The 10,568-nt window shown below is 38.7% G+C and overlaps 1 protein-coding gene and 1 pseudogene across 3 annotated transcripts in view; one reads left to right on the top strand and one right to left on the bottom strand.

Annotated features, from left to right (window-relative positions):
• Positions 1 to 1,588: 1,588 nt before the first annotated feature.
• LOC130829832 (biogenesis of lysosome-related organelles complex 1 subunit 5-like) lies at positions 1,589 to 5,283 on the top strand (annotated as a pseudogene).
• A 1,903-nt stretch (positions 5,284 to 7,186) lies between these two features.
• The window catches only part of BTLA (B and T lymphocyte associated), a 36,675-nt gene continuing 33,293 nt past the window's right edge, over positions 7,187 to 10,568 (bottom strand). For all 3 annotated transcript variants that reach the window (XM_057697930.1, XM_057697931.1, XM_057697932.1), the window contains one exon: positions 7,187 to 9,504. In XM_057697930.1, the coding sequence (XP_057553913.1) occupies positions 9,229 to 9,504 (276 nt within the window). In that variant the 3' untranslated portion in view covers positions 7,187 to 9,228. The remainder of the gene's footprint in view (positions 9,505 to 10,568) is intronic.

Below are 10,568 nucleotides of genomic sequence, written 5' to 3'. Positions count from 1 at the left end.
CCTGCTGCTCTATAAGATAAACAACACACATGGCCCTCAATTATGAGATTAACCGGGTCAGGTTAGATTTCCTACGAAAGGGGCCTAAGAAAGGGATTCTTCTACACAAGATTTATCGAGGGAGTGCTCTTCAGAATGAATCTCTAAGAGGAATGTGAAGCAGAAGAGGAAAGTGGAAGGAGGAAACAGGACCTCGGCTGGCTGGATCCCTGGGGGTGGGGGTGCGCAGGAGCACAAATTGCACCGCAGACCTGCTCCCCGTGGGGGTAAGGGGTGGTTCCAGCATACCCAGTATTGACTAGCCAGGCCGCCATTGGCTGTAGGCAGTGGTGGGGGAGATGCAGTATCCCCTACAGGTGACAGGCATCATCTGGGGCAGTTCTCCAGGAGAGTGGGCGGGGAGACAGCTGTGAGCCCTTAGCAAGACACATTTAAAAGAGCCTGGGATGAAAAGGATGTAAAATCACTGAATGATGGAATAAACTTCCCAAAGCCAGAAAAAAAAAAAAAAAAAAGATAAAGTTAATAAAATAAAATAAAATAAATAAATAAATAAAAGAGCCTGGGATGTCACATCTGGTAAAGGCAAGTTGGGAGGGACGGCAACACCATCTCTATTTTGTCTATTTCTCCAACACATAATTGGCTTGAGAACGCTGAAAATGTATTAAAGAGGAAACTGAAAATAGCTTATAAATGACATTTATGAAGCAACGGGTGTATAATATGAGGGAAGTTCATAGTGTACTTTGTAAAATGAAATAGACTACGGTCCAAGTCCTTTCAGACAAGTGAATTCACGCAGATTTTGTAAGGTAGGTATGGGCACTCACCAGTTAGAGCAGAATTTTTAAAGTTCTAGTGGCAAACAAATAAAATGTCACAAGAAACTGATATAAATTGAATTTTTCAGCAGCCATTCCTTTTGAATAATCATTACTTGTGCCTAATCAGAGATAAATCTTGGAACAAAATCTGGAGCCAGCATTTCTTTATTTCCATATAAAGATGAGAAAACTGATCTCCAGTATACACATTTGTTATATAAGTACTTCCATCACTATACCTCTAATGCTCTGTACTGATTTGTCTGCATATTTCTCCTCCTCTCTTGGACTCTAATCTTAAAGGTAGATGGTATGTCTTACACATCTTCCTCTTTATTCCCAGTTCCCAGGTGACAGTCAGTATACTTCTGTTGCATACATGAAGAGATGAATGGAGTAACGAGGAAATGTTCTAAGGATCCTCAGTTCCACTGGCAAAAGAGTCATCCTTACTACGAGGATGTGTGTAGGATCCCAGGATACTTTTAGGTTTCGCAGGAAGTGATTAGTTCTCTTTCAGTAACTACCCATCATAATCCACAGAGGCAGTTTCAGCTTTCAACTTGTTTTGGTTTATCCCATTTTCACTTCCTCACGATAATTAGGGTAAAGTTTAGTTCTAAAGATGGCTTGATTCTCAAATGCAAAGGGAAAAAAGTAAAGCCAGGAAATAGGAAGTCAATGAGATTCAGCCCAGGCAAAAATAAATAGTTTGGAAACATAAATAATATTTAATCATTCTTTGAATGAAAAAATGAGAAATGAAGGTAAGTCTATTTATATAATTATGAGAGAATAGCTTTCAGGGTTATTGACACTGCATTATAGCTGAGTACACTTAAAAAATCAAGGATTTTAATCATTCAGCAACAGAAATTAAGTAGCAATATTGTGGTTTTTTTTTTTAACAATAAACTATGTTTTCCCTTGAGTGAAGCAGAAGCTTTACTAAAATGCAAAAATAATTTACTTTTTGGAAATTTGCAAGTATCAGTCAGTGTTTGCCAGAGAAAGAGAACAATAGGAGGTACACATGTATCTATATCTATCTATATCTATATCTATCTATCTATCTATATATATATATAGAGAGAGAGAGAGAGAGAGAGAGAGAGATGGAATCGGCTCACATGATTGTGAAGGCTGACAAGTCCAAAATCTGCAGGGTGAGCTGGCAGGCTGGAGACCCAGGGAGAGGTTGACATTGCAGTTTTGCCCAAAGGCCGTCTAGTATTTGAATCCCTCTTCTTCTGAAGAAGTCAGTCTTTTTTTCATTCAACTGACTGGATGGGGCCTGCCCTCAAGTCTACTGACTTAAATACTAATCTCATCTAGAAAAGACCTTCACAGAGACTTATAAAATAATGTTTGACCAAATATCTGAGTATCATGGCCTAGACAAATTGGTACATGAAAGTAATTATCATATTGTCCTAATCCTTTACAAACCTGTTAAATATTCTGCTTCTTTTTTCTCTTAGATTTCATAGTATAATTTCTCCTACTCTGAGCCATGTGCATTTATTCATCAGATCACCATTTAATTCTTAATTACTTGAGTACATTTCACATAACAATTAAATCCTCTCCTGAATTAGTTGGGAAGTAAAATTCTCTGCCCTTTTGCGCTCTATAGTTGAAGCATAGCTTTTGGGGGAATTGTGTTTCAAGAATGCTGAGGTTAAGATCCTAGAAATAAAAATTAACAACAAATGAGCAGTCATCAACTCATCTGATATTGTAAATAAATGATTCGCAGGATAAAGCTCATATCACAGGTTACTGCACACCACTAGTCAAGAGAACTCATCCGAAAATTCTTTGGTATATAATTTCATGTTTTCCTTACCCCAAGAGTGTAATTTGAGTGGGTTGCATTGGTTTAGAGGTTTGGAGGTTTTTAAAAAGATATAATATAAAGAAAATAAATGACAGGAAAATTAATGTTTCTATTTCACCAAATAGTTCACCCAAGCCAGACAAATGATGAACTGTGAACATGCTCAAAGCTCTCTTGATTCACAGCTTTGTGTGGAAGGATGCCTATCCTACTGATTTGAGGGCCATCTTTTGAGTAGCAAGGGTGTAGCTAACACTTCACAAACACAATCATTCATTCCTGAAACACTCTACCATGTGCCAAATATTAAGCTAAGAAATCATAGAGGAATGTGGCATATTGCTCACCGATAAGAAACCTTCAGTCTAATGTGGCAGCAAACATAATATATAAGTTCTATAAAAGATAGGACCATTAGCAGAATGAGGAGACAATCCACAGACTTAGAGGAAATATTTGCAAAAGCCATAATTGATAAAGAATTGTTATCCAAACTATACAAAGGACTCTTAAAGCTCAACAATAAGAAAAAAAACCCAATTAAGAGACAGTTCAAGATGGTGGAACAGGAGGACGTGCGCTCACTCCCTCTCGCAAGAGCACCGGAGTTACAACTAACTGCTGAACAATCATCCACAGAAAGACACTGGAACTCACCGAAAATGGACCATAGACCTTAGCAGATACCTTACCTAAAAGATACAGATGGCAAATAAGCATATGCAAAGGTGATCAGCAGCACGTCATCAGGTAATTGCAAATTAAGACAAGATGCCAGTACACACCTATTAGAATGGACAAAATCCAGAACACTGAAAACAACAAATGCTGGTGAGGTTGTGGAGCAACAAGAACTCTCGCGCTGACGGGCATGCACAATGATACAGTCCCTTTGGAAGGGCAGTTTCCTACAAAACTAAACATACTGTACGATATAGCAATCACGTTCCTTGGTATTTGTTTAAATGAGTTGAAAACTGATTTCTACACAAAAACCTGCACACAGATGATTATAACAACCTTATTCATAGTTGCCAACATGAGGAACAACCAAGATGTCCTGCAGTAGGTGATTAAATAAACTCTGGTACATCCAGATAATGGAATGTTATTCAGTGCTAAAAAGAAATGCGCTATCAAGCCACAAAAAAACAAAACAAAACAAAACAAAACAAAACATAGAAGAACATTAAATGCATATTGTCCAGTAAAAGAAGCCAGTCTGAAAAAGCTACATGCTGTGTGGTTTCAACTATATGATGTTCTGGAAAAGACAAGACTATGAAAACAGTAAAAGTGTCAATGGTTGCCAGGAATTTGGGGAGAGGGAAGGACGAAGTAGTAGAGCACAAGAGATTTTTAGGGCAGTGAAACTATTCTGTACATTATTATAATAAAGGATACATGTCCCTATACATTTGTCAAAAACATAGAATTACAACACCAAGAATAAACCCTAATGTAGACTGTGGACTTTGGTTGATAATGATGTATCAGAGTAGGTTCATTGATTATAATAGATGCACTACTCTGGGGCAGGATGTGGATGATGCAGGAGGCTGTGCCCATGTGGGAGCAGGGGATATACGGGAATTTTTTGTACTCTCTGCTTAGCTTTGCTGACCCTAAAACTACTCTTTAAAAAACTATAGGGCTTCCTAGGTGGCACAGTGGTTGAGAATCCGCCTGTCAATGCAGGAGACATGGGTTCGATCCCTCCTCCAGGAAGATCCCACATGCTGCGGAGCAACTAAGCCCATCTGCTACCACTATCGAGCCTGTGCTTTAGAGCCCATGAGCCGCAACTATTGAGCCCACGTGCTGCAACTACTGAAGCCCATGCACCTAGAGCCTGTGTCGCGAAACAAGAGAAGCCACAGCAATGAGGAGCCCTGCGCACCACAACGAAGAGTAGCCCCCACTCACCACAACTAAGAAGAAAGCCTGCGCACAGCAAAAAAAGACCCAACACAGCCAATAAATAAATAAATACATACATACATAAATACATAAATAAATAAATTTATTAAAAAAAAAAAAACTACAGGGCGGTGGGATGGAGACCCTCGTGGGTTGTGAGGCCACCCCGGGCGGTGGCGGCAGCGGCAGCAGAGGCAGCAAGAAGAAGGACCCTCTGGGGACCGAGGGCTCTCCAGCACACCTCATTATCAAGGATCTTGGAGAAATTCATTCAAGGCTGTTAGATCACAGACAAGCTATCCAAGGTGAAACCCGTTAGTTTGTGAAAGAATTTGAAGAAAAACGTGGTCCTCGAGAAATTCGAGTTCTTGAAAATTTGAAGAATATGGTCCAAGGAACAAATGAGCACACTCCTCCCATGTGTAGGGAAACAATGTACGACAGCTTCAGCCGGGCTCTGCAGAGACTGCAAGCTGCTACTGACTCGGCTTGTAGACTCCAACAGAGGGAGCAGGAGCAGAAAAAATGCATAATGACCATTTAATAGCTACTGAGAAAAAGCATATAATGCAGTGGGAGGATTTCATGAAAGAACAACACGGCAAACAGGCTGACGTGGACAAAGAGCCCAGAAAAGCCGTGGAGAGGCTTAAGGCGGAGATGGAGAAGGACCTACCGAAATTTTCCACCGTTTGAGAACTTGAACCACAACAATGACAAACTAAGGAGAAAACATTGACTGCCCGCCCCCGTCCCCCAAAACTGCTCACACCAAACCATTTAGCCTCTGCTTCAAGTTTAGCAATATATTCAGTGGCACTCTTCTATCAGAAGAAAGACACTTCTACCGGAGTCCTAACTGTTCATAGAAGAGTGACACATCTTTCCAGCTTTAAGTGCCTCTATCTGATTATTTGAATGGGGAGGAGTAGGAGGACAATGGTGTAAATGTGATCTTTGTTAATGAGAATTGGTGTTAGTTTCCACTGATTATCTCAGAGAGCTGTAAGCACAGACTTCTTAGAAAAGTGATTTAACTCATTCATATGCAGGGTTCACGTTAGTTTATTACTGTGGCTTAGAAGGCAGATACGGTGGTTCCCTGGCTCTTGGAGGAATGTATGCAGTGTTATTCCACGAGGAACAGAAACAGAAACAACTGTTCTGGGAGCCAAGATCACGCTGAAGAAGGAGAAGGGCCAAAACCTCGCCTCTGCTCTGCAAAGAGGGCCACGCTGGTCTCTGAATGGCCTGCTGGGAGAAGGTGCAGGTTCTGCATGGCAGCGCAAGGCTGTGTTTCACTGGATGACAAGACATGCTTGTTAAGTCCGTGGCCTTCCAGTACTTCATATTTCCCGCTTTTAAAACATGCTCACAAGGAAAAGCTTACCAAAAATATAGTTGACTTTTAACCTTTCCAAGGACCATAATCTTGCCCATAGACTTACCTCATTTTTATGTCTGTTTTGCTGTGGGTAAACCAGAAGTATTTGCCCACACGGCAAATGATCCATGTTGAATATAAATCCTTTTTAGTGTTTAACATCTGTTCTCATCAGCAGGTGTATCATGGTGAAACATGTCCCAGTTCTGTCATCACTGCAATCTTTAAAAATCCGCATTTAACAATCTAATTGAGGAACTAAGTTGATTTTTTATTTGCCATAAACCAAGCAAAATTAAATGCAATAATTCCAAGAGATTTATGGCAAATGAATTTGTGGTATGGATAAATCTTTCAGGTGTTTTTTTAAATTGCTCTTCAGTAAAGAAAGGCACAAGAAAGCAAACACTCACCTCTCATGCTATCTCAGTGTTGTAACTGCAGAAAAGTGACAATGCTTGCTTGTGTAAATTTATGGCCTGATGTCAAAGCTTCATTCTTGGCTGCATGTTGAAAATACGATTAACGTTAATAAAGGAGATGAAAAAACAAACTATATATATATATATATATATATATACGTAAATATAATCATGCCAGAGAATCAATTCTGGGGCCTAGAAAGTCTTGACTGATGGGCAAACTGATTAAATTAACCACATGTAACAAACTAGCCTTTACACTGGGAAACCCACATCAGAATTTCCTGGGGTGTCTTTTAAAGGTGAAGTTGGTAGAACCATATCCTGGATCTCCTGAATCACAATTTCTTAGCACTGGTAGTTGGTAGCCGGCAGTTTCGAAAGTTCTTCAAGTTGTTGTATGTTCCATCAGGTTTGAGAATCACTCTTCTATTTCACGTTCACAAGCTTTTGGTACAAAAGCCAATACCAGATTGGTTTAAATAAGTTTTAATAACTTTACCATCTTATTGGGAATAATCAACAAGCTTAAAATTCATAGAAATCATTAAATTATTACATATTTTTCTTGTATTTTATTAATGAAATAAGTCATGTAGATAATACTGAAATAGATTTATTTGGGACATACATATATAACTCTGACACCTGTTTTTTAAATTTTTTTTAGCTCTTTATTGGAGTATAATTGCTTTACACTGTTGTGCCAGCACAGTGAATCAGCTGTATTTATACATATATCCCCATATCCCCTCCCTCCCGTGACTCCTTCCCACCCTCCCTGTCCCACCTCTCTAAGTCATCACCCATCATTGAGTTGATCTCCCTGTCTGACATCTTTTAGTAAGGAGGAATAAGAACATAAACGATTTGTGGTTTGCACAGCATGGTACAAATATAAGTATAAATCATTACCAGTCGAAATCATTATCAACGTTATCTTTACTGTAAGCCATGCTAAGAACACTCTCAACAATAGAAACATTTTGTTGTTTAAATTCAGGAAAATCGCAAAGGAACTGTTCAGCTTTGTGTTCATCTGACAAGGCCAGCTAAATATGTTCTCCCCCATACTTCCTGTTTCTATTTCTCAGAATAGCACAGCAGCTACTCTACTATATCTTTTGCATAGTTAGTTCCCCACAAATGTGTCTTGGCTGAAAGAGCCTACTAGAATTGTTCAAAATTCTGGGTATAATGCTATCACACTGGCTAGACGACAGTGACTCTAAAACAACTCCCAGAACCCCAATCCAATGGGGCAAAATCTGAATGCCAGTCTTACATAAGATAAACTCTGCCACCAAATCTCAGTTTTGTCTTTCTGGGACAAAAACTATTATGGGATGTCATACTCCCGTCCCCATAACTTAATACAGTATTTTCGTACATTTTCTTTAATGACCCATTTACTCTAATATTTTGAGTTTCTTTAGCAAACTGCAATGGAATGTCAGTTTTTTGTTTTCTCTTTTTACCATTTCTGTAAGTCACCTTCCCTTCCTTCCATACACTAACACACACTCTCTCTCACACAAAACACATCCCACATTCATTTGTGCAGCAGCTTACGTATCTGCTCAAATAGACCCTAAGCCTTGCTATCCACTTTTTATGAGGTCTATAGCATTATCTATAAGCATCTGAGAATCCTAACAGCCTCAAGCTATTGCATAAAGTTAGAAGCTATTTTTGAAATAATTAGACCATGTACTCTGGAAACTCAGAAACTCTGAAACCGTCTCTTCTTGCTATACTCGTTAGTGGCTGCAACCACATTATTTTAAAATAAATGACTATCAAACTGCATTACTTCACTATGTATGATTTGCCCCTAATGTTTAGTAAGAAGAACAGCAAGATATAGACGCAGTAAATGAAAGTATGTTGACCCATACTGGCCAACTAAGTATTCTGGACTTCTCTTCGTTCCATTAATTGTGTTTTTAATTTGCTATCAGGTCAACAGTGAAGCAGTTTAAGCCATTAATATGCTCTTGCTTGATGATACATATTGGCACTCATTTTTACATTTATTTGGACACTCACAAGTATATTAATTCAGCAGCATTATGTCACATTCATATATATTAGTCTATGTTACCCAAACACTGTCACCACTTTGGTTATAAATGCACCGTTCATTAATTGCTCTGTTACTGCCTCTATCTGCTTAGCAATCTAACAGGCTAGATATCAGTATTTGCTTGTCAGGCATGGGGAACATCTACACTATATCCAGTTGGTATATTCCACATCTTTATTGCATGATTTATCCTTTCCATTCTTTTCTTATATCATCAAGTCTAAAATTGTTTCTCTTTTACATTTAAGAAATTCCAATATGAGATTGACAAAGGAAGATTTGTTATTATGGAAGGTTGGAAATAAACACACAATCATTACTGTATTTATGTTTAGTTAGCCAAATTGGGACATTCTTTTTCAAGAGTGTGTAGTGAACTGATCTAGATAATGTCAACCTCTCTTTCCTACAAGTCTCTCTGATAGCCCCAAAGAAAATACTGAGTTTGTATATCAGGTAAAATGTAGCTGAGTCTAAATATTCTACTACTCTGCTATTCAAGACATCATTCAGTTTTGGAGAGAAGATTTTGTTGTCCAAGGCTATAATATAAAAAGCTCCCAAAGAAGTTTCTGGGAGAAATTTTAGCCGTTTGTCCTATGGATGCTTAAGACCCAAGCACCAATGTGAACCTCCTTAAAGTGAAACTTCTCAGGTCAAGGACTATTGTTTGACATTCTTTTGGTCTCAGATAGTGGTGTTGACTGGCAGATCAGTTGGTGGTCACTTGTGGGAGATCAAGACCAGATTTAACTCCTCACACATATGGCTGCATATTCCGTATGTGCTTCTTGCACATTTCTTGCCTGTCTTGGGTTCATTCCAATGATGGAATGGTTCAGGGATGCATAAACAATGCCCTGTTTGTTTTCTTCCAGACATGGGTTAAAATAAACCCCAGACTTTCTCTGGACCCTGAACCAGGGGTCATTATCATAAATTCCAGTTCCTGATGGCAATATTTGGGAATTTTGCCTGGTGCTGACTTCAGTATCCTCATTCCTAAAGGGTTGGGGAACATCAACCTAAAAGAGAAAAAAAGCTTTCTTTAATTACCACTTAAAGTTGTGATAGTGCACATCCATTAGCAAACTATGAGTATAGGCTAAGTGGAGTCATTATACATGGAGAGAAATAATCTACTTTTCCTCACAGATGCTGTTGACATCTACTTTGTTTTTAGAAGATTCTCGCTTATTAAAAGGCGAAAGGCTTAAAGACCACTATGCTCTTCCCAAAGAGTTATTTTGTGCTTTATTATTGGTCATTTTTGAGGTCACAGAACACTTTTCAATCTCTCTTTGAGATGAAAACCACACCCCAAATTAATGCGAAAAACATAGACTATCCCATGAGAGCATCAGGAGACTTGTAATGTAAACATTAACATAGTTTAGGGTAAAATGATTAAAAATAAAGCAGAACAGACAACCTCTTAAGGGGGCAAAAAGAATAAATACTATGAATCATCCAAGATATATTATTATGACTATGACTTGAAACCTGGGACTGGAAATTGCTGTCAGTTTGATGTGGGTGGGCAAAGCTTAGAAAAAGTTCTAAAAATATTCCAGCTGTTATTTCTACCACAAGCATATTCTTACACTTCCAAATGGAGTCAAATATCTTAAAGTTTCCGAGAAAGTGGTGAACTTATGGAAACTAAAAGTAATGAGTCCTGATGTTTTTCACTCTTTTCAGTTACTTGTTTGCTATTCCTACCTGTACAAAGGACCCAGCTTGTTAAAAAATGAAGGCACCATGTTAATGCTAAGCGTTGTTATTTTGATTTTTTAAATCCCAATTTTGCCAGACAATTTATGTTCTTGAAGTTTGACCTCATTTCTTTAAGGTATCAGGTCCACAGCCTTTGATAGTCTATATGCCTTTGATAGGCTATGTGCCTTACCTGGTCCTTCGTCATCCTCACTGTGGTATGTGCAGAGTTCTAGCAAGCAAGCCTGTCTGGCCCTATCCTGACAAGCTAAGTATTAACTGGTGACTACTCCATCTTCTTCTGATGAGGTGGCTGCCCAGGAAATAACACCTAGGCTGGAAGATTGAAAGAGCAAAGATTGCTTTAACCATC

This window comes from Hippopotamus amphibius, chromosome 10, assembly GCF_030028045.1.
Source record: "Hippopotamus amphibius kiboko isolate mHipAmp2 chromosome 10, mHipAmp2.hap2, whole genome shotgun sequence".
Classification (NCBI taxonomy): domain Eukaryota; kingdom Metazoa; phylum Chordata; class Mammalia; order Artiodactyla; family Hippopotamidae; genus Hippopotamus; species Hippopotamus amphibius.
The sequence above is the reverse complement of the archived record's forward strand: the minus strand, read 5'-3'. Positions and strand labels throughout refer to the sequence as shown.